Source organism: Pithys albifrons, chromosome 12, assembly GCF_047495875.1.
Source record: "Pithys albifrons albifrons isolate INPA30051 chromosome 12, PitAlb_v1, whole genome shotgun sequence".
Taxonomy (NCBI): domain Eukaryota; kingdom Metazoa; phylum Chordata; class Aves; order Passeriformes; family Thamnophilidae; genus Pithys; species Pithys albifrons.
The window spans coordinates 15,284,580-15,307,256 of NC_092469.1; the positions used below are offsets into that span (position 1 = coordinate 15,284,580).

The 22,677-nt window shown below is 49.5% G+C and overlaps 1 protein-coding gene across 5 annotated transcripts in view; it reads right to left on the minus strand.

The window, feature by feature from the left end:
• The window catches only part of CPNE2 (copine 2), a 46,878-nt gene that overhangs the window by 21,773 nt on the left and 2,428 nt on the right, over window positions 1–22,677 (minus strand). For 2 of the 5 annotated variants that reach the window (XM_071567819.1, XM_071567820.1), the window contains exons 2-5: window positions 13,745–13,941; window positions 6,951–7,130; window positions 3,848–3,922; window positions 977–1,048 (exon numbers count right to left, since the gene is read on the minus strand). In XM_071567819.1, coding sequence (XP_071423920.1) covers window positions 977–1,048; window positions 3,848–3,922; window positions 6,951–7,130; window positions 13,745–13,912 — 495 coding nt within the window. In that variant the 5' untranslated portion in view covers window positions 13,913–13,941. Of the gene's footprint in view, window positions 1–976; window positions 1,049–3,847; window positions 3,923–6,950; window positions 7,131–13,744; window positions 13,942–14,242; window positions 14,392–19,611; window positions 19,738–22,677 lie in introns of those variants that run through there. The other 3 variants (XM_071567822.1, XM_071567823.1, XM_071567824.1) reach the window with 3 other exon arrangements.

Consider the following 22,677-nt stretch of genomic DNA (forward strand, 5'->3'; position numbering starts at 1 on the left):
GGGGTGCTGGAAGAAAACTGTTGCATTAGGGGTGTCTTTGCTGACACACGTGGGGTTGACTCTTGGAACATCTCAGAGGAAGCCACCAGCACGTTTATGAAATGGAGGGGATTTTTAGAAGGGGCATTTAGCTCCTTGCACTAGGCAAGGAAAGCAGGAGGGAAAGAAAAACAGCATTTCCAACAGGTGGGAAAAACACTTGGATAAACCAGACATCTCTCCAGTTTTGACAATGGGACTGGACCCACATCTTCTGCCCCAGCAAATGCCCTTCTGCCTGGCTGTTTGCTTTCCTGTTTTCAAACAAACCAAGGGCCATCCTGCCAATAACACAAGCTCTGGAAAGACTAGGAAAAAGGAAAAAATAATATTCCCAATGATTGCTTAGCAACAGCACTGGTTCAAGAGGAATAGCTCTGGTTGCCTGGTAAATAAGGTCAGAAGATGCCGCTCAGAAAGGCTCACCACTTCCTGTGTATCTTATTCAAAGTAGAACTCATGTGTTACCTACCTGCCTCCATGAGATCAACACTTCTCCCTCAGAGAAGTCAGGCCTTAGAGTTTGATACACAAACAGATGTTTGCTCCATTTCCAGAGGGGCAGAATGCCACAAGCCAGGAGCTCTCAGCACATCGGAGATACAGGTTCAAGTGATATCAAAACTTCCAGCTCCATCAGGAGGCACTTTCAAATGACTACCTCTGAAGCAGTAAATCTGCTGTCTTTAAGACATGCCAGTACACAGATCCTGTGCCACATGGAGTTTTTCCACCTCCATGCGTGTGATGAAGAAAGCAACACTGTGACAATGGGGAAACTGAGGCACAGGCGTACCCAGCAGCATCACCAGGACTTGAACTCCCAGTCTCACCCAGTAGGACTATTTTCTGTCCATGTTACACCCAAAGCAGAGATTTCTTTAGATCCCAAGGACAGAAGTTTAACATTGCATCCCCCAGACACAGCTCCACTCACCTTTTTATCCAGTTTTCTGCCAGCCATGCTCAGAGTAATCACCCTGTTATCTGAGAGCTCCTGGGCCGCTATCTGAAAGGCAAGGGAAGGCTGCATTCATTTTTAGCATAAAAAATGAGGCTTCTAGTGAAATACTCAATCCCTTCCTTGAGTGTCATGCTGGAACTAGTCTCACATGGCTTTTCCACACCAGGGCTCCATCAGGATGTGGAGAAGCCTCCAAGAACCAAGACAAGAGGAAGTAGAAGCCATATAAACCCTTGCCAGCAAGATGTGGCACCTCATCCTCCATGTCTCAGGCTGGGCATGGCAAAACAGAGCTGTCCCATCCCTTAGGGGAGATGCTGGTGACACCCAGGACTTGAGCCACGTCTCTGCATGACCACCTGACAAGACAGCCCCAAGAATGAAGATGCCACTGCTGCTCCTGACTAGCTGCAGCAGGCAGGAGTGCAGCCTGGACTGCTTTGACTTAAGAGACTTTATTCACATACACTCCAGAAGGGCTTCAGCTGCCAACCACCAATGGGCCAGTTTTGTCTGGAATGTGGTCTAATGAGTCTCTTGGTATTTTAAGGGAACATTTATTAAAAAATCCCACATTTATTCACTTTTATTACCAGCTGTTTTCTGAATCACTTGTCTTTTTACCCTGTGTCCTGTCCAAGCATCTGCTTGCTCCCCAACTCTCCCTTCCTCTGGTCCCCAGAGTGGGATGAGCCCTTCAGGAGCATCCCTGACTGCATCCTCTTCCTCCCTGGGCAGGAGCTGGCACCAGAACAGCTGGGACCACAGCATGGACATTGTCCTTATGCAAAGTGCTCCCACGTACAGCCATCTGCTGGCTCTCACATGAGCTGTCCTGCACTGGAGATCCACAACATCATTACAGCAAGGCTTTTGGAAAAACTTGTGGAACTCCAGGGGACAACTTTCTGCAGAAGGTTATGAGCACCCAGGAGAGCTGGCGAGTTTGCAGATAAGGAGGCAGAGATGCAGCTTTTGCATCTGCCTGGGCAGCTGAGTGAGGAGACAAGCCACAGCTGCTGAACAACCCCTCGGCCTTCCCATGGCGGACACAACTCTGTGGTGCACAGAGGATCCATTCCCCACATACAAACGCTAGTTTCCCCATCTGCTGCATATAGAAATCCCCTATTGCAAAGCCATGGCATCAATTTTCTCTCCCATCTAGTCCTTGGTTGGTGTGCAGTCACCAAAACCAGCAGTAGGAAAAGAACTGTAAGGAAATGGATGAAACTTGCCCTTTGCTGATCCCCACAAAAAGCATGTCCAGTTGATATCCAGCATTTTAGGGCTCGCTGCAGGCTTTGTAAAACCCAGACTGTGCAGACAAGTCAGGAAGGTCCCTGAGCTACCCTGCTGCAGGTTGCAGGTGGCATCTTCTCTTGGCCAGCATGGACAAAACCAACATACTATTGCTGCTTCCAGCAGAGGTATGTATCAAGAACTTGGGACTGAGTTCTACAAACAAAGAGACTCACTTTGGGATCCTCCCCTCTCTTCATACCTAGGGACTCCCATGCAGTCCCATCCACCCAGCCACAGTTCTTCTGTTGCATCTACCCTTGTGTCATCTCAGTTAAGAAAATGGATAGCTGGGCAAAATTGAAGGGAAAGGGCGTTAGGAAAGCAGCCTTTGGCTTCAAACTCCATGTTCTATATGAGTGAGTCCAAAGCTAAAACCTTCTCCTCCAGGGGTGTCCACAGCCTGTGCTTCAGCACTGTGCCAAGCAGTCCCAGCAGGGAAAGGTGTCCGCCACACACAAAACTCTACTGACATCATCTAGTCCAAGCCAGGGCAAAAAAATCCCAAATCAGAAAATCGTATCAGTTGTACATAATGAAGCAGATATCTCTACCCCTTGGATGTTTAATGAAACATTAGTGACAGATCAGGATCTTCTCTTTGTTTTTGTTTTTTTTCTAAGTGTGCAACCTTTGAACTTGACTGGAAACTTTTCATATGGTCCAGCACTTCCCGCTCAAGCATTGGATGAGACGTTGAGAGCCTGTTCCTCTGGGATGGCACATGGCATCCAGCACTGCTTCTGAACTTCACTGCGGCTTTTCCTCTTGCATTTAAAGACTAACTGCAGCAATTAAGAGAGAAATGCATCTTCCTCTAAAGCAAACAGCAATGGAGATGCCCTTGCAGCATCAGGTCCTGGGGCTTCTAAACCTTTTCAGTGCTTTTAAACCTGACAGAAGTTTAACTCCTTACTGGCCTTTTCTTCCACATCTTTTCAGCCCAGCTACATATCTCACAAACCCCTGAAGATAGCAGAGATCCAAAAAGGATGGGAGCTGTGATAGAAGATAAACACACCTAAATTTAGTCTTTTCTTTTAAAAAAAATCATCACTAAAGAGATCCGCAGCAGGAAGGCCACTGCCCGAAGGGGTCTGCATCGGATTCAGCAGCTGTTGCTATGAGAGTTGTTGCCATGGCACAGCTCCATCCTCATCCTACAAATAACATCACCCATCCCTGCAAAAGGAATGAGCCCTCTTACCTCTCTCTACACCAGAGAGGTCTGAGCAGGTGCCTTGTACCAGATAACAACCAATAGCAGCAGAGATTTACTTTGTTCTTCTCCAGACTGAGGATTTTCTTATTTCTGAGACTGAGGTAGAGGTTGAAGACTCACAGCACTGGGCAAGAAACAGACACTGGGCAAGATGGTCCCTGTCCCAAATAAATCATTATCCAAACAGACCAAAGTGGCCAGAAAAGGGTGATGTAAAGGGAAAAACATTCATGGGGCACAGCTGTGTCTCCTGGACCCCAGGTGGGTGTCCCCCATCTGCCTTTGCACACTCAGTAGGTAACGTAAAGGAGTAACTGTACCGTTATCATCCCTTTCCCAGCCGGCTTCCCATTGCCCAAAAGGAGAGTCCGTGTTATTTTCTTGCTGGAGACGATCTAGAGAAAAAAAAAATCATGATTGTACAAGTGATCAGAAGCACACTCATAAGCAACTGATCATTGCTCATTTTAGTTAATTCAGATTAGGCACTTGCAACAGTAGAAAATAAGGTATCAAATCCAGGGGTGACCATGAGAGTGGGAATATCACCACTGACACCCCAGTCCAAGGGGTGCAGGGAGGCAGCTGCACAGTGCAAGGAAGTGATGGCAACAGCAGCTGAAGCATTACTTCCCACTGAACCCAGGGACAGCTCTGGTGGAGGAGGTCAGTGAGACCTCACACAGACAGAGCTACTGCAATTTGTTCCCGACAAAATCATCAGTCAATCTCTCAATCTCCAGTTTAAGTACTTCTAACATGACCCCTGCCAGCACCTGCTTGCAGGCCACATTTCCATGGGTGGATCCTGACCACATGCCAGATGGTCTCCTCCAGCATCATTCTGGATCCCCTGCACTGGGGTCAGCATCCCCAAGGGCATGTTCTCCCCTTCACTTCTGGTTTGTAAGAGGCCAGACAGGACATTCTAGGAGATGAATTAAAGAGATTTTTCCCATCTCAGTGAGTTTTAGTCACCTTCAGATCTGGGAAGCCTGTAATTTTAATTCATGAGGCACAAACTTGCACACAGGGATCCAGCAACCTGCTGGAACTACCTATGCTTTCCTCCCATATTTAGTGGGTCCCCTTCAAGTCCAGATAAGCTTTAAAAAGGCCCCTTCCAACCAATATACTCCAAAATATTCTGTGATCCTATGATTTTTGCCATTTCAAAGCAAAAACCTTTTTCTGTTATGCTGAGCCAGCCATGTACTGGTGCTTTTGATCCACAGGAATCACCAGCCAGTGTAACCAGATGTTTGTGCCACACTGTGTACAGGCAGGAGAAACCTCACAACCCTGCCAGCAGAAACCACAGACACCATCCAGCTTGATCCCTGCTATATTCCTTTGGCCAAAGAGGTCATTACAGGCCTGTGAATAATCTAACCATCCTTTTAAATCCTACCACAGACCTCATTAGCTGCACTAAGCGATCTGTCTAATCTGACAGAGCTCTGATGCAAACTCAGAACTGAAAAGTCAGATGCTCACTGTGCTGTCAGTGCTGCTCACAGCTGCTCTTCACTTCTGAGAGCTTATGGAAACATCTCACCAGACTAATTCCAGCCACCAGAAATCCCACAGCGTGGTGGTTGAACCCCAAGCCCCCATCGGCTCTGTTTCAGCCCTCCCCTCACACCTGTGCATGTGCTACCCCTCCAGTCCACCTCGCCCTGAGACTGGGCTGTGCTGCAAGCTCACCCTGGTCCCAGGGAGAGGAAGCTAACAGGATTTCAGAGGGAAAAAGGGAAAGGAAAAGATCCCTCCATTCCAAGCTGGTGTCTTGTTGCGGACTAAATGTCACCAAGAAGCAGACATGGGAACTGCTGCTCAAACTGGGCACGCACACAAGCCACGTTCTCTTTTGCAGAGTGGAAATGCTGGTTCAGAAGTTCTGAGCTCTCTTCTTTCTGACAGACTAAGCCCACCAGCTGTGCCCAGAGACACAGCAGACAGTGATGCCACCCCACAGAAAAATCAGCTGTTCTGAGAGAGCCCTTGGACATGAAACCTGCCAACAGCTGCCCATCTCCAGCATCACCACAGCCCAGGAAGATCTGCCCAGGCTCATGCTCTGACATAACTGCCTTCCCAAGCACCAGAAGTGTTGGGTTCTTCTGAGAGACCCAACATGCAGGAGGAGATGGGTCAGATTCTTACACCTTCCTCCCCAGTACACACAGGTAACACTCCTCTCCAGCACGCAGAGTCCTGGACTGCTGTAGAGCCACATTTAGGAACAGGAGAATTTCAGCTCTGTTTCCTTATGTCCATAAATTCTGTGCTTGCAGCTTCCACCAAGACCATGACCTTCACAAGCAGCCTTGCCGAGCTGCTCCACAGTGGAGCTGGCCATGTTTCAGCAACAGGACAACTAATGATAAAGGAGGGGTTTGGGCTAAACTACTGAAGGGTCAGGGCTGTTCCCTGCACCGTTTCTTAACTTCTGCAGGAGCAGAACTAGGTCATCAGAGAGCACTTCCAAAATTCCAGACATTAAACTTCTAACTCTGTAAATGTCAGTGCTCTTCTAACATGTCAAGCTCTTGAGCTGGCAGTGATAAAGTCACTTGTCCCACCTGCCACACGCAGTGCATTACCCATACAGTCTGTAATACAGTGATCACCTTCATGAGCCTCCCTGAGCACCTTGGGCTGACTTGCCATGCTGACCCACCTATTACAGCACCTCCTTTCTCCCCATTCCCAGCATTGTGCACAACAGTAACATTTTCTCCCAGCCTCTGCGCTTGTGCCAAGTGCCACAGCAGCCCTGACCTGCCAGATGCTGCAAAAGAATGGAAAAAGTCCCCCTCATTCTCGGCTTCTGAGTCAGAGAACAAAGACATTTGGAGAATGTAGCTGCCAGCCTCTAACAGAGTCTGGGCTCTTGAACGAAAAGACGTTCCAAAGGCTTATAAATTGCATTGTTTCCTGAAAGCTTTTCCACAGGAAGAGCAGAAAACACATTCTGGCACCAACATGCTCAAGTAGGAGAGATGATTTGCTACACAAGAGCAATGAACAAATGTTTCAGAAAGAGAAAAAACTGAGATAGAAGGTAGACAGCAAAGCATCATAACTTTAACCATCTGGAAGGTTTGCAATCTCAAATCCAGCTGGACATCAGGGTTCTTACTATAACCCATGGTGAGATCCAGAAGCTTCCAGCTGATGCCTCTTTGCCAACACCAGCAGAAGCCCACACCATGATTAGCTCAGACTTGAGCAAGTAGACAACAACTAATGTTGAACAGTTCAACCTCAACAGAAGTGTGACAAGAAAATCAAATTCGTTTTGCCAGGAAGGGCCCAGCAAACTTTGCAGTAAATTAGAGTAACAGCTGTAATCCCATCACATCCCTGTGGCTGATATGATTTGGGGTCCCTTTACTGCAGGGAACCTCAGAGACTCACCATGCCCAGTGTGCAGGAGAACTCGCCCAGGAAGTCATGCTCATACAGCTGCGTGCTCGACTTGTCCTGGTCAAAGAGGGCAAACTTGAGCTTCTGCACTTCTTCAAAGTGGTAGTCAATGATGAATTTCTTGGCAAAAGCTGGGTTGAGGTTGTTCACGGCTGTCTCTGTCCTGTCAAGCTGCAAAGAAAAAAAGAGAAGAGCATTTAAGCATGTGTATCTTGCATCTTTGTCACTGCCATGTCTCTTCTCTGACTTCAGCCCAGAAACACTGCAGTGACCTAAAAGTGAGTGCACCAGGTGCGCACCAGGTGCTCAGCAGAACTGTCTCTAAGTGCAGGCTATGCCCAGGTACACAAGGTGGGATTCATCTAAACACACAATGGCATGCCCTGCAGAGCTGCCTCCCCAAGGTCGGGGACAACCCATCCCACAGCCAATAACCAGGGCAGGAGTGTCCACCCAGTCAAGGCTCACTGAAGCCGGGATTTGTTTCACTTGCTTACAATCCCTGTTCTCCCAGGAGCTGAGGCTCTCACACATCTCTGATCCTCAACCAGACCCTCACAGCTCTAGTGCCAAACTTGCTTCTTTCAGGTGGTACAGTGAACAACAAGGACAAGCAAAACAAGAAGCAACGTAAGCCAGAACAGCAACTCTCTAACATTTCCCTCTAGATCTTAAAGCAAAACATCCATGTGGTTTCTCCCATGGAAAAAAATACTGAGAAAAAACCCCAATCACTGCAGGCCATTTTTCATAGATTTCATCAAGCATTACGAGAAACAAGAGGCTGGAAGGATCCAGAAGACAAGACTTCAACAGACATTGTCACCCTGAGCTATTGAAAGAAATGATGTCTCTGAGAGCTTCAAAGGGCAAGCACGCAGAGGGTGATGGAAACTGGAAGGCATGTGGGGAGCCCACTGTTGGAGGGGAAGCACAACATTGGTCTGCAGCATCCCACAGCCAAGAGCAGTGATAAGAGCAGAGGAAACTTGGCAGGCAGCTGGTGGAAGCGTGGGTTTACAACACAGCATGGCACAGGTGGACAGAAAGCCTTACGTGAGCCAAAAAAATTAAATCCTGGGGGTAGTCACGCTGGAGATCCCAAAATGCTACCCCTCCAGCAATAGAACTTTGTCCCAGACCCCATAACTCACACCACAGGAGGGCTGGGAGGATGGCAGCACAGCTGGGAACCTGACATGTGCTTGCACAGAGACAAACCCCCACAGTTTTAATCAAAGTGTAAGAAACTGGGAAAACTGGAAAACTGAGGCTGAGAAAAGGTGGTGTATTGACTTCTAGAAGTCAATAGCCAAGGAAAGTCTGAACGGCAAGACCCACAGTCCCCATCAGGCACCTCAAGAGGCACGAGAAAAGGGCAAGTTTGGAGGCCAACATGCAACACACCCTTATGAAGCTAAAAGGGAGAGGAAGGACACTGGCAGCACAGACTGAGGGCTGAACAGGAAATGAACATCCATAGCCAAGGGGAAAACTCTTCACCATGCAAACCAAGCAAGAGCTTTGTCACGAGAACAGCTGTTGGTACCATGTTGGTATCATTGTTCAGCCTGGAGAAAAGAAGACTCCGGGGAGACCTTAGAGCCACTTCCAGCATCTAAAGGGGCTACAAGACGGCTGGAGAGAGACTGCTGACAAGACCCTGGAGGCACAGGACAAGGCAAAATGGCTTCAAACTGACAGAAGGCAGCATTAGATCAGACATGGGGGAAAAATTCTTCCTTGTGTGGATGGTGAGACACAGTCACAGGTTGCCCAGAAAGGCTGTGGCTGCTCCATCCCTGGAAGTGCTCAAGGCCAGGCTGGACAGGGCTCTGAGCAAACTGGCCTTGTAGATGGTGTCATGACAGCATCATCATTTTGCCCCATCACTCCATTATCCCAGGATATGGTAACATAGGCTGCTAAAAAAAGAAAAGGCAGGCATTTCCAGTGTGATTTTAGCAGAAGCTGCAGCCTTCAGTGCCTGGAAAGACCATCCCACCTGCCTGTGGGACACCATGAAGCCTCTGGCCATGCCATGGTCCTGGCCAGCATTATACCTCATCTCACAGCCCGGACACCCAGTCATGGGCAAGGCTGAGCTTCCTGAGCATCCCAGATCCCAGGCAAGACCTCTGCAGAAGGCAGCCCCCATGCCAGCATCCACAGGCAGCACAGGACTGCGGGACAGCAGGATGTCTGCCAGAGCTGCACAGCCAAGAATAAGTGGAGCAGAAAAGCGTCTTAAAAAAAAAGGAAAAAAAAAATAAAATATATACCTTTGTCCCAAAGAAACTCATTCAGCACAGGAGGCAGGTTTTGGAGGGGTTCAGTGGAAATGTGGTGAGTTTGCTATATATATACACCCAATGATCACAGTGTTTTTTGAAGTTGCTTGCTTAGTCTGTTTTAATTGCCAAGAAACGACTAAAGTAAATGCTGTGTTCCCAGAATAGCCACCTGCTGCACTCCAGGGAATCAAATCCATCAACACCAGTGGGCTCTGAGCTGCCCAGGGCCACACAGCTTCACACTGATCCTTCCCTCTCTGCTGCCACCTCATAACCGAAGGAGCCAAACATCTGCTCATAGGTGGGGTGGACCAGGAGCAGAGGGCAGCCAGAGCTCTGCCTTATTTCAACAGCACAACAAACAAAAATGCCCTTTCAGGACCAGGAGATGAGACTGCACAGGCAGCAGAAATGCATTTTAGTTCCTTCCATTTTCTTTGAACTACTGGGAAGGCAGGGACCAAGGGAAACTGGCCCTTTCACTCCTAGACACCAGTTTCAAGGAGATTGACTTGATGTTCCATCTCCAGTTCTGTCCTGAAAGGGGTGGCCCAGGGAAGGGGAGGAAAACCCCAGCTAACTTGAGATAACCCTTGGGGGTCATGGGGCTTCCTTCAACACCCAGATTAAATGGTTAAATCTGTCTAGTGTCAGCATGAAGCACAATATCCCAAGCTCCAGCTGACAACTACACAAGGTTTGGTCTTTGGTTTGATGAGCACAAATCACCTTGGCAGTGACTATCACATATTACGCCTCTTCACACATCATCATCTGCTATCAGCTCCTGCCATCCCCTTTACCCAAGAGCTTGCAGATCTGCAGACTCTGGAAAGAGCAGAGGTGGCTTTGCTACCCAAGAGCAGAAAAACACAAGGGTTTTTAAGAGGCAGGCAGGCTAGTTAAAGATACCTGTTTGGATATGAGTCTCAAAGGGCCACGGAGATAATTAGGGGGAGGAGGAAAGTTTGAGAAAGTTGGGATTGTTTAGCCTGGAGTAGAGAAGACTCCAGGGTGACCTCAGAGCACCTTCCAGTACCTAGAAGGGTTTCAGGAGAGCTGGAGAGGGACTTTGGACAAGAATACACAGTGACAGGACAAGCTTCCAGCTGACAGAGGGCAGGGTTAGATTAGATATGAGAAAGAAATTCTCCTCTGTGAGGGTGGTGAAACACTGACAGAGAAGCTGTGGCTGCCCTGACCCTGGAAGTGTTCAAGACCAGGTTAGATGGAGCTTTGAACAAGGGCTATGGCAGGGAATTGGAACAAAATGATCTCTAATGTCCCTCCCAACCCTAACCATTCCAAAATCAAGCATGAAACTGGGAAACCATCACCAGCAACACCCTCATGTTCAGTGATAGCAGCCCAAGAGTCTTCCAGCATCCCAAGGGAGGTTGGCTGGAGACCTTCAAGCATCCCCAGCACATGGAAGTGCTTCATGCTCCAAAACCAGGAGATGCTCTCCCAAGTGCCATGGGAAGTTCATGCCCCCCAGCTGACTCAGAGTGGCACAAAGGCAGCTGCATGGCTGAGTCATGTGTCCCTGCTCCTGGCACCAAAGGTCAGGTCTCTCAAGGCTCCTGAGTGATGACGTCACCAGGCAGAACATTGAAACATCACCCATCCTCATGTCACTTCCCAGCCTGTGGTTAATCGTCCCTCCCTCCCCCACCCCTCCAAGGCTGATTCACAAAGATTTTTTAATTCCTATTAAGCTCAGCGAGACAAAATAATTGTATTTGGGAACAAATGTGACAGCTAGAAAGAACAGCGAGCAGTAATCTTCCTGCTGGCATCAGCTGGTACCACAGTCCTACCTCCCAGCTCCAACACCAGCACCACCATGGCCAGGGCTGGCCCTGCAGGAAGACACCCAGCACCCAAACCAGGGCCAAGGCTTGTGATGTGTCCCTAATCTGGTGCAGAGGACAAAGGGGCAGTGTGGTCCGATGGGTTCACACCAATGAGCTTATTCTGTCCCCAGCCATCCCCTACATTTCAGCTGTTATTAAGGCCATCGCTTTCAGACAGAAAAGAGGTTCATCTTAGGGCCAGGGGCATGTCTGTGTGGCTAAAATCCATGCAGAACAATCTGACACTCCAGGTAGCTCTGAACCACACAGCATGACCTGCCAAGCGTCCACCAAATGTCCCATCCAATGTGGTTTTCCCACCTCTCCTGACCCTCCCTGGCATCCAGCCAAACCCACACATCACTTCTGCCACTGTGGGTGCAGAGGACTCTTGATTCTGGCTGTGGCCCTGTCATGCCAGCTGACCAGAGCCAGCTCAGTGGCACACCAGCACACCACAGCACGTGCCAGCCCAGTCAGCCCCCACTGATACCTCAGCAGCAGAGCACTGAGCAAGATGCTGCTCAAGGCTGACGTCCAGTGCCGATCGTGCCAATTAAAAAGAAGCTAAAAATAGCAGAGGAAAAGGAAAAAACCTAAAAGCATCACACATTTGTATTCTAAAGAAAGCTTTGGAATCAAAACTGCTGGACTGAGACACTACTGACAGAAAGAGAAATTCCTGAAAAGTAAAATTAGGTCAGAGATGACACCTATCAATGCTGGAAATCTCATTAGTCTCATCCAGGCAGCTGAGAAAAGTTAACTGTGGACCATGGTAAGATGAGGTTTGCCTGTACACCCTCCCCACTGAACATGAGGAGATCAGCTGCTGGACAGCTGAGATGATGCCCATTGATTCACCAGCTCCTTGGCCAAGTGCTCAAGGGCTGCCCAACTTGCTCAAGTATCTGAAAAAATGCAACCGCCTAATTTCCCAGGAATTGGGACAATTTTTGTTTGGTTTACATGACTTAATGCCCTTTGGCTACTCCTTTTCTAATGCATCCAGCACTGGTGCCTATACTATCACACCTCCATACTCTGCTTACCTGCTCCCTCATGACTATCTACAGCTGCAGGTATCAAATGGAACCCCCATTTTACTTCTACAGGTATTTTAGCACAGAGTCTTTCCCACTGTAGTCAATGCTCTTGTACAGACTCTGGAGTTTGGACTCATGTCACAAATTTTATCACAGACAGCACTTTGCCCAACTCAAGACTCCTGCAGAAGGAGACAACAAGCAGAGCTTCTCCACGTGGAGCACTGAACAGTCAATAAAAGCACCATGAAAACCATCTCTAGGAGTTCCCAGCCCCTTGTGTGTGCACCTCAACTGCAAAAGCAGCCTGGGCCATGCATCTCCCTGGGACACCCACCCACGTAAGACCTCTTACTGTCACAGCAGCACTGCTGGGCATGACCAAGGCCATGCTGCTCAAAGTCAGTCTGGGCACCTCTGTGGTGCCAGCAGCACACCAGTCCCCACTGCACCATGACCCCATGCCCCTTCCCCGCAGCAGGGAGATTTTCAAAGGAATACACATACAGCTGGTGGGTATGCTGGGAAGCAAGCTTTTGGGATCAAGCCAACATTTTGCTTATGCTACAAAATAATTCAGACAGCTGCTGAGGGTCAATTCCCTCCTGCTCCACTAGCCTGGTTAGTGGCAGCCTCATCCCGCTGAAGAGGAGGGAATTACACACACAAGGGCTGTCTGCATCTTGCAGAAGATAGATTTGTCCTGTGCTCAGCCACCACCAGGGATGGCACAACCACAAGAACAGCTGCAGTTTCTTCTCAAGGCTTCCCACTGTCAACTATGGCAGAGGAAGTATGTATTTATGAGATTTTTGATAAGGAGGAAAGACTGATATATGCAAGGAGCTCATCCAGGATTTGCCAGCTGGCCGCTGCATTGTCTCCAGTCGAACTGGTCCAAGCCCTCCCACACCCACCTCCCAAAAGTCTCCTTCCTCATCCCATGGTCCTTCTCTCTCCACAACCACTCCATGAAATGCCTGGCTCAAGGAGTGTTGACCTTGATACACTTCTTGAAGGAGGCCACAGCACAGGCTGTCCTGAGTAGCGTTTATCCACTGGACTGACCTGCCAGACCCTCATCCAGCACACACTTGGTCCTGGGAAAGAGCCACTTGTCAAGCAAAACTCAGAGACCAGTTTTCCATGGAACTCAGGATCTGAGAATCAGCTTATTCTGACTCACCTAAAGACACACCACATTGCAACATTAAAGCTCTCAACTTCTAACTCTCATATGTGAGATCAGCATTTCAGGTACCAAAATCTGAAGCACCACCAGCTCACAGCAGACTGAGAAGGGGCTGAGACCCCTTTGAAGGTGGAAAGATCCTTTCACACCTGCCAGAGACCAGCATTTTGAGATCTGCAGTTAAAGCCAACTGCCAGCACAATGCAGAAAGCACTGACTGCAAAAGGATTGGTTGCAAAACAGAAGAATTAACACATCAGCACCACACTCACAGCCTCAGGAGGACCATAAGAGCTTCTGCTTCTGCTTAGGGAGGAATGAGAACCAGCCTTGTAGCAGAGCTCAACAGCACAAGCAAATCACAGAAGCAGTAAATCCACACAACATCAGCACTTACCTCTACCCACTTCCCATTGACTTCCATGAAGAGGACACAGAAGGGGTCAGATTTGGAAGTGACATCCCTGTCCAGAAGGTTTTGGCCGCAGATGGACAACTCAACTTTGCAGACACAGTACTGGGAGCCAACAGGCCCTGGTGGCGTGGGAGTCATGGTGTACGCCATGGACTCCAGTGGCAGCAGCTCCAGGCAGTCTGTGGGACATGAGAACAGAGAGAAACCTCATTGCTGAAAGACAGCAAACCTTGTGTCAGCACTCGGGAGCTGGGCACAGATACAGGGGCCACATGTGGAGCCACAAGCTCTAAGTTACATACGTGATCTAAGTCAGGTGGCTTTCCTGTCTCCAAACCATCTGCCCTGCCAAGTCACCATCTCCATATGGTCACCCCACCAGGCAGACATCCTGAGTGGGAGTCCACAGAGCACCTAAAACCTGCTTTGAGTTTGCTCCATAAATAACAGATCTACAAGGAAAGAGTATCTTCCGCTTACCTTCACAAGCGAATGGGCGGGTTCCCAACCTCTTCTTCCAGCATATTGGACTTTTTTTTGTGGGGAGGGACTACATTTCCACAGCATCTTTCATCACATGAATTGGTTCTTGTCTGGCTGGTCCCAAGTCACAGGGCAATGGACCTAATCTACAAGGGCCAAACTTGAGCTATGCTCCCCAAATCATCATAGTGAAAAGGGTGAGACCATGAGGATGAGTGGGGTGGAGGGCACCTCCAGCCTTGGTTCAGCCCCATCTCCACCCAGCTCCCCAGGCCAGCAGAAAGCAGGGTCTCTGGCAGCTTTCAAAAACTGGCAATAGTGGGTTCAGAGAAGCACAAGGCAAACGTGACAACCACTGCACGACCTGGAGTATGGGATGATTTAGAGGACCCTGACTAAAAATCCATTTAAGATCTTACCAAAAGTATGCTACCAGTCATTTTGCAGACAGAAATGTGTTTTGTATCATTATTAGTGCAAAACCCCATCCCACATGACATTCTTGCTGTTTGATGTGCAGCTTACGTGTCAGAAACCACCAAAGGTCTTCAATTGAGAAGAAAGGGCAAGGTGGAAAAGATAAGAAAAAGCACTTTCAGATTAATTTTTACTAACAATCCTTTGTGGCTGGGGTTGCTAGTGGAGAGTGAGCTCTTCTCAGCAGCTGCTTTGATACCTTTTGTCTTCTTTTTCAAGAGTGGCTCCCGGCTCACCCACTTTATCTGAAATCCCCAAACATTGCCTCCCTCCACCTTGATAAACCATCTGCTTCTGTTTGGCATTGAAATCACAATTAATATTATCTATTTGTTTTGCCTGGGCATGAGTATTTACAAGCCCTTGTGCTGCTAGGAGTTGGGCTGCTGCCCTCTTCCCTTGAAGCTGTCTCCAAACTGGAATAGGGATGGGGGGCAGGCACAGGGTGATCCCAGCAGGGTTGTGGCACAGGTTGCTTCAGGCTCATCACTGACTGTTCTGAGTGCTCAACCCTTCTGCAACGAATATTGAGCAGAAAACAGCTCCACCTTCCAAGGCTCAGAGCCCTCCACTCCCACCTGCCAAGATTTATGCTTTGCACAGAAGTCACCAGAAACAAGCCTGGTTTTAACCTCCCACCAGTAAACACAAGCTCTTCATCCCAGCCTGCTGCTCAGGGAAAGAGTGGTGCAACCATTCCAGTTCCACAGGAACCCAGAAACTTCTCCAGAAGAAGTAAATCCCCATTCTTGGTTGCACACACCCATGTACATCACCAGAACAGCACCCATGTCCCTTTCCCGGACGTGGTTCCCCCATCCCCAGACCAAGCCTGTCTTGTGCCATCACTCCCTGTCCACAGCAACAAAACACCAATACAGTGGCAGTGTGACCCCAAAATGGTGGTACACACAGGAAACCTTCCATCTACCATGGCTTCAAGGAGACACACATGCAAAGCAGAAGTCCTCACAGCTCATACACCATGGCCAGGGCACTGGCTCCAAAGTGTCCGTCCCTGCCGGTGCTTTCTGCTCCTCCCCAGCCCACATTATCAGTTGCAGCTAAAGCAAAGATTTAATTTTTCTTTAATGCACAGATCATGTAATCGATGTCTTAAAATAGCCAAGCCTGTTCTATTTATGCTGCTGTCTGCCACTCCCTCCAAAAAGCAAACATGGGGCAGCTGTGCTGGCATGGCCCTGGTCCGGCTAGAGCAGGGAGGCCTGGGCTGAATTTTTCCATCTCCCCTTCCCCCAAATCTCAGTGCTGCCTCACAAAAAGCAGTGGCAGCAAGTGACTCAGTGGAAAAACCATTTTTTCCCAGGGTTGTCAGGCACCAAAACATCCTCTTGGTGCACAGCACGTTGCCCATGCTCCAGCTCCTGTGCTCCGTCTGTCCTGCTCCCTGGGGAGCTCATGGACAGACAGACACTGGGAGGAGGAGAGACAGCCAGTGCCAGCTGGGGCAGAGACCAGAAAGCCACATCTGCTCCTGCTGCACCAGCATGAATCCAAAGCTTTCTGCAGGGCCAGGTGGGGGTTCAGCCCCTGACACCTTGGCAGCAGCCACAGGTCCCTCCAGCTCAGAGGCTTCACATCTGAGGCATCACCAGGCTTCAGCGAGCTGGTGGCATTCTAACATCCCACCAAATGCTTTAAATTCAGGGGGTATTCGAGCTGGCTCCAAAAGAGTTGGCTCACCATCATCTGTATTCCAGTCTTTCCTCCCATTTTTGTTCTCCTCTTACCACATTCGCCACCCTGAACAAAGTCCTGTGACTTGCTTGGCATCCATGGACAAATATTCTCCCAAAGCACAATCCCAGCTCCTGGCCTCATGCCGATCACGCAGACACATGGTCTCCTGCCAGAACACGGCCAGGTTACCAATGAGAGGTCTCAGGGACGAGCTTGAAGCTTTGATTGCCCCACGGCCCCATCTGCCATCAGCCACAGCAGGATCAGAATGGAGGGACATGGTCCCCAAACCCTCTCTGGGCTCCAGCTTCCAGGACCTCCTGAGCTGGATGCATCTTTGTGCTTCATAACTTTCAAGTGCTTCTTTTGCCTCTTCATAGGTTGGTCACTTCCAAGCTGCTCAGTGTCCACAACATCCCACAGAGAAGGGTTTTGCTGGCTGGGGGCACACACAATCCCTGGGGCCACACAAAATATCTGAGATGAGTATCTGACAGTCCCAGAGCAATGCACACAGATGTTCTCCTACTGCTCACCCCCGTGGCTTCCTGCTCTCTACAGCAGATCCCTAAAGCACGTGCAGAAGGGCCGGCAGGAAAACCTGGGACCTCTACATACTCTCTTATCTGAAAAAGGAGGAGGGGAAAGAGAGATCTGTTTCACAAACTAACTCATGTTTGAAGAGGTTCCCCTTCCCCCTGCAGAAGAGCAGCCCCATGACCAGCAGTTGCTCAGGCCATGCTAAAACCCTGTTTTAAGTATTAACAAGAAAAAACTGAACTTAAAAATAAAGCTGTGCTTTGACTGAAAAGTTCTGGCGGCTTTTGCCGTCTTCATAGTGCCCCAAATTCAGTGATCTCTCCTTAAAGATTTATTTTTACAGTCAATACCAGACATATTTGAAACAGCCCCAGAAGTAATGATACCCAGCAGTGATACCATGCACAGCCCTTCTGGGTCCCTCCCAGGGATTTCCTGACCCTTTTTTGGGATGATCTGTGATTTCTGTAACACCCCCCACAAGTCACCTGTGACTCAATTTATCCACTAAGGGTGTCCCACTACAGCCTAGTGCAATTGTGGAAGCAAATTTCTTTTCAGGAAAGGAAAACAGAGAGAGGAGCATCAAACAGGTAAATTGGGGCGCCTATAAAGCACATATATGAGTTTACAGGCAGTAAAGACACAGAGGGAGAGAAACAGTACCTGAGGGAGGATTAAGAAGAGGTGAAAACGGGTTGTCAAAAGATTGAAGCAAAGGAGAAGAGTGTGAGGACACAGAAACTGCTTGCCCAGAGCAGTAGGAAAGCTGAAACACAGCACACAGAGAGGCAGAGAAGCCAGGAAAAGCCAGGATACACTGCTCTGGATCCCCAACACAGCTCCCCACACCATCAAAACCCATAGTGGCCACTTTGCTGTCTACTATCAACAAACACATTCACCTCCAGAATTCCTTTGGAAAGCAAAAATATTTGCCTCTCAGTCTCACCTGGGCAACACCGTGGTTTCACCAGCTTGCACCTGGTCCTTGTAATAGCCTTGTTACCTTCTGCACACGCTTGCAATTAGTCATGTACACAACACCCTGCTGCTGGTGCTCCCAGCAAACACCTCTGCCACGGGTGAGCCTGGGAGGCAGAAAAGGATGCTTAGGACATCCCTGCAAACATGTTCCTCAGGTACCTGCTACCATCAGAGGAACTTCATCTTTCTCCTGAGGCAGAGAAAGGCTGAAAACTGCCTCTGAGCACCCCAGCGTGGGCAGCATAGCTGGGACTGCGCTCAAATTCTCCCAAACTCACAGAGATTTGGTGTAGACCCAGCAGAGAGAGATGCTCTTGTTTCCAGCCTGATGCACAAGTCCCACAGTTCTGCCTGTTGGAAGCCAAGCAGTCTCTACCAAGATACTTCTGCGGCCTCATACAGAAGGACAAAGTGTTTCAGGACAACCTAATTAATGACTTCTCCAATGAATCCTTCCCAATTGAAACTGTTCCTAATGGGCTACAATAGCTAAAGCTGCTGGTGCCAACAGCTGGGCTTCTCACACTGGTGCTGCGGAATTCTGTCTCCATAGCTGGTGGCCACCTTGGTGTGACAGTGGCTGATTCTTCATTTCCTGCTCAGGCACTTCCCACCCACAAGGCCAGCTTCTCCCAAGACCACTGCTGTCCCCAGAAAAGCCCTCACTCACCAAGTTTTGGCAGATTTGGTGCTGGTGAGGGCAGCACCCACCTTGCCAAAACCCTAAGTGGCTGCACCAACTACCACATGGGGAGAACCCAGACAGCTCCTCTGGAGGCTGACAACCAGCAGAACCCTGAAAAGTCACTTGGGATGACCTGGGAGTCACAAACTGCAGGAGACAAATCCCATGGCACCAAAGCTGGCCTCCTCAAAGTGGCTCATCTCATTTTCAAAACATCATCACCTGAAAAGCAACATCAAAGCACTTCCCCTGCCCAGTTCAGAGATGAGGCAGATGCTGATGATGTCAAGCACAGATCCATCACCTCCAGCAGCCTCTCTGCCATCCCCACAGGTGGCACAGTGGCTGCTGGACACCACAAGAGTGAAGAACCTGGCTCATGAAAATCCACAGGGTGAGAAGGAGACTCCCCCACAGTCTCCCTCTGCCCTACATCCCTGCATCCTGTACCACCACGCAGTCGTGATGAGACTCCAAGGTTTTCCCCAACTGCCTGGGGCACCACAAAAACTGCCAACCTGGCTGCTTCCCCCATCTGAGCAGGAACTGGGGCACCTGAAGGCTACTCTGCCCAGGCAGCCATCCTGTGTATAAGGGAAGCTGCTGTCCCCCAGAAGGGCATTGGGAAAGGCAAGAGCCTCTGTGCCAGCATCCCTGTGAGGTGAGGGCCAGTCCCTCTGCAACTCAGAGACGCAGCCACTGATCCAGGAACAGAGGATGGACCCGTGTTCTGACAGAAGGAATCACACCCACAGAGACACCAGAACTAGAGACCTCAGCAAGTCAGGGATGTGAGAAGAAAACCAAACACCTCTAAGTACTTTAGGCATGCAGGCAGCCTCACACACCAGAGCCCTCGGGCAGAACCTGCTCTGGCACTGGGGAGCAAAGAGCAACGGGGTTTGTGCTCCAGCCCTCTCCAGATGAAGTCTGAAAAAGTCATCACACGGTCCCCAAGGTATTTAAAACCACTTACTGGGAGAAATCGCGAGCCCCGAAGTGCAGGAGAGCCAAGTGCGCCAGAGAAAACAGTGCCCCGGGCTCCCGCGGCAAAGGTGTTTCCGTAACTGTCACCCGTCGTGGGAGGAAAGCCGAGGGCTCCAGCCGGGCAAACGAAAGCAAAACTCGCTCCTCCACACCCCGCGATGACGTGTGGAGGGAGGCAGCATCATCGCTGGCCCGGGTCGGGAGGAGCAGCAGAAACTGAGCGCGTTTTGGGAGGGTGCTGAGAAAAATCAGAAAGTGAAAAAAAAGCACATAAAAAAATCCTTCCTCAAAACCAGAGAGAAATAGAGGGGGCTGATAGCTGCTACCAGACAACCGCACCAGGGGTGCCTCTGCAGGAGGCAGAGCCCAGCCTTGCTGCCTTCCCTGCTCCTGCTGCTTGCCCCGCGCTCGTTGCCCATCCCTCAGCCACGGCATTCCCACAAATCCATGTGTGGCGTTCAGTCTTGCTACTCAGAAAGCAGAAAGGGCAAGTGACGGGCAGGGGGAGACGAGAGTATAACAGCGTCCTCCGTTCAGGACGCGCAGCGATGGCCGAGCCGCACAGACGGACCCCATTCCCACTTTCAGTGACACGCACGTATTTGGCTTAGGCACGCAGAGAAGGATTGCACATTTTCGCTTGACTACGAGTTTCCTCTGAGGCTCAATTTAGGGAAATCTGTGATTTAGGGCAGAAAACATCGTGATGTCACTGTGAATCGTGGCGATCACATCAAACGCCGTACACAACCGCCCTACAAAGCAGACCCAAGGAAAAGGTTCATGTGTCAGCTCTGCTCCCGCTGCGATCCGAAGCAGACCACGACGCTGCCCGTCGGCCGCGGGTGAGCGGGGGGCTGAATGAATCCTGCGGGAGCAGCACGGCCACAGGCAGCGCCCGTGGGAGCCTCTGTCCGAGAGGGAAACGCCAACACAAATCTCCTGCCTCCCCGGGACAGCGATGCTCTTCTCAGGCACGTGCCCCGGATCGGGCAAACAAGCAAATCACGAGATACAGGAAGGGAAGGACAAGGCGCTCTCAGGATCTGGGGTAGATTTTAACTTCCACCATTAAAAATTCTCTGCGCCATCCTAGAACAGCCATAGGAGAGCTTGGCATGCTCTCACAAGGAGGGAGGATAGATCTGTTTCAAAAGTGAATTTGGAGGAAAAGGTGGACTTAATTAAAGCCAAAACCTATGAAATGTAAAGGATCAGAGCAGCCCCGTGGGGAGGGTGGCTGGGGTGCAAAGGATGCACAGACAGCGAGACTTCCTTGCAGGTGCAGAGGAAACCATCCATATATTAAATATATGCCATGTATATAACAGGGTGTTTAACTTATTAACCACTTTTCTACGTTAAAGAAAACAAAAATGCTGGCTCTTTGAATCTTAATTGGACTCCTATTCCCTGCCAACACCATGTAGCACATGGGAAATGGGAAGAAAAAATCACCACTGAAGTCATCAGAAATATCTTCAGCTGCTTTTGAACCTTCCTGCACGCCAACCTAACCTCATGCCAGCCAGAACAGCCCCAGCAGCCGGCAGGCAGGTCCCTGCATCCCATGAACCATTTGATCCTCAGAGCAGCCAGAGCCTTAGAGCTGATAAGGTAAATAAATATTAATTCATGGGTAGTTATGTGCAATGCTCGTTTGCACTGGGATGCCGACACCAAGCACACAGAGCATCGCTGATGTGTCCCCATGGCCAGAGCCCACCTTCACCCTCCCCTTCCATCTCACCATCTGGAGCCCACCATCCCCTCCCCTTCATGCATGGGATTTTCATCACTACAATCCAACGTCTTCCTACAGAATTTTAATTTTTTTGGCCTGCTTTGCAGCAGAGATATGCTGCCACTCCATGTGTGAAGCTTCACCCTGAGACAGAATTGTATGCCAGCGGCACAGAAATGCGGTGGTTTATGAGAATGACGTCTGATAAATTCTCAACCCCTTCCCAACAGCTTTGACACCACTTGAGGGAATATCAGACTAGGCTTAAATGGTTACACAGTGCTGGACTTGTTGTTTAAAAGCAAAACTTGTGTTCGCAGCTTGTCTCATTTTTAAAATCAGCCTCACGACAGCTGATGTTTCTTCCTAAATCCTCAGCTTCTGGAATCACATGATGATGGAAAATCCAGGGCTGGGGGCAAGGCAACTATTTTAGACACAAGATTTTTCCTGCTGGCTACAGGCAGAAAATATGACAGCTCCCAAACACAAAGCCTCAGAAAAAGCAGCAGACAAATACAAAGTGATGCCCTTCTTGCTGAATTCTACACTCATTTGTTTTTCTGGCATTGTAACAACAATAACATTATGAGCTCCAAACTCACCTGAGTTCTCGGGAATTATTTTTTCCCCTGCTCCAGTGATCCAAACAAGTAACCTCACAAAGCAGCAGCCAGGAAACTGAGCCAAAAAAGCAAAAAGTGATGACTCAGGTCCCTCAACAAATATTTTACAGAGGTCTGAAAGACAAGCTGTAAGATTTCAGGGGCAGGGGTGAAAGAGGGGAAAAGCATTCAATTATTTTTTTGCACTGTTTTGTAGGTTTTGCATCCTGCCAGGAGCACTATTTCAAATGCCTGGCTGTTCCACCACACCAGAAAATTTACCTTTCCTTCTCCTATGCCCCCACCCTACCTCTGAACACAAGCCAAGGTTCTCACATAAAGAGTTCCTTATGAGAGCTGGCAGCCCTGAACCAGGACAGGAGGCTGCAAGCGTTGCTTTTTCATCAATTAACCCGGGATTATGTTCCTGGCACATGACAACTCTCAGAGAACAAGCCCTGACTTACGGTGGCGCGAGCGACTCCGGCCAGCTCCCCCCGGGAAGAGGTTTCCACTGAAGTCAGTGGGAAACTCCACCAAGCATAACAGGAGCAGGAGAAGTTATTCCTCCCAGACTCTTCACACACTACTCTGAGACTGCTAAAAGGCAAACAAAGCTGATGCAATTCCAATACACGACCGGGCAGACTGGTAAATCAGAGGGTAGCCAGCGAGTGCTCCGTTTTGGGGTAAGGGAGGAGGTTCA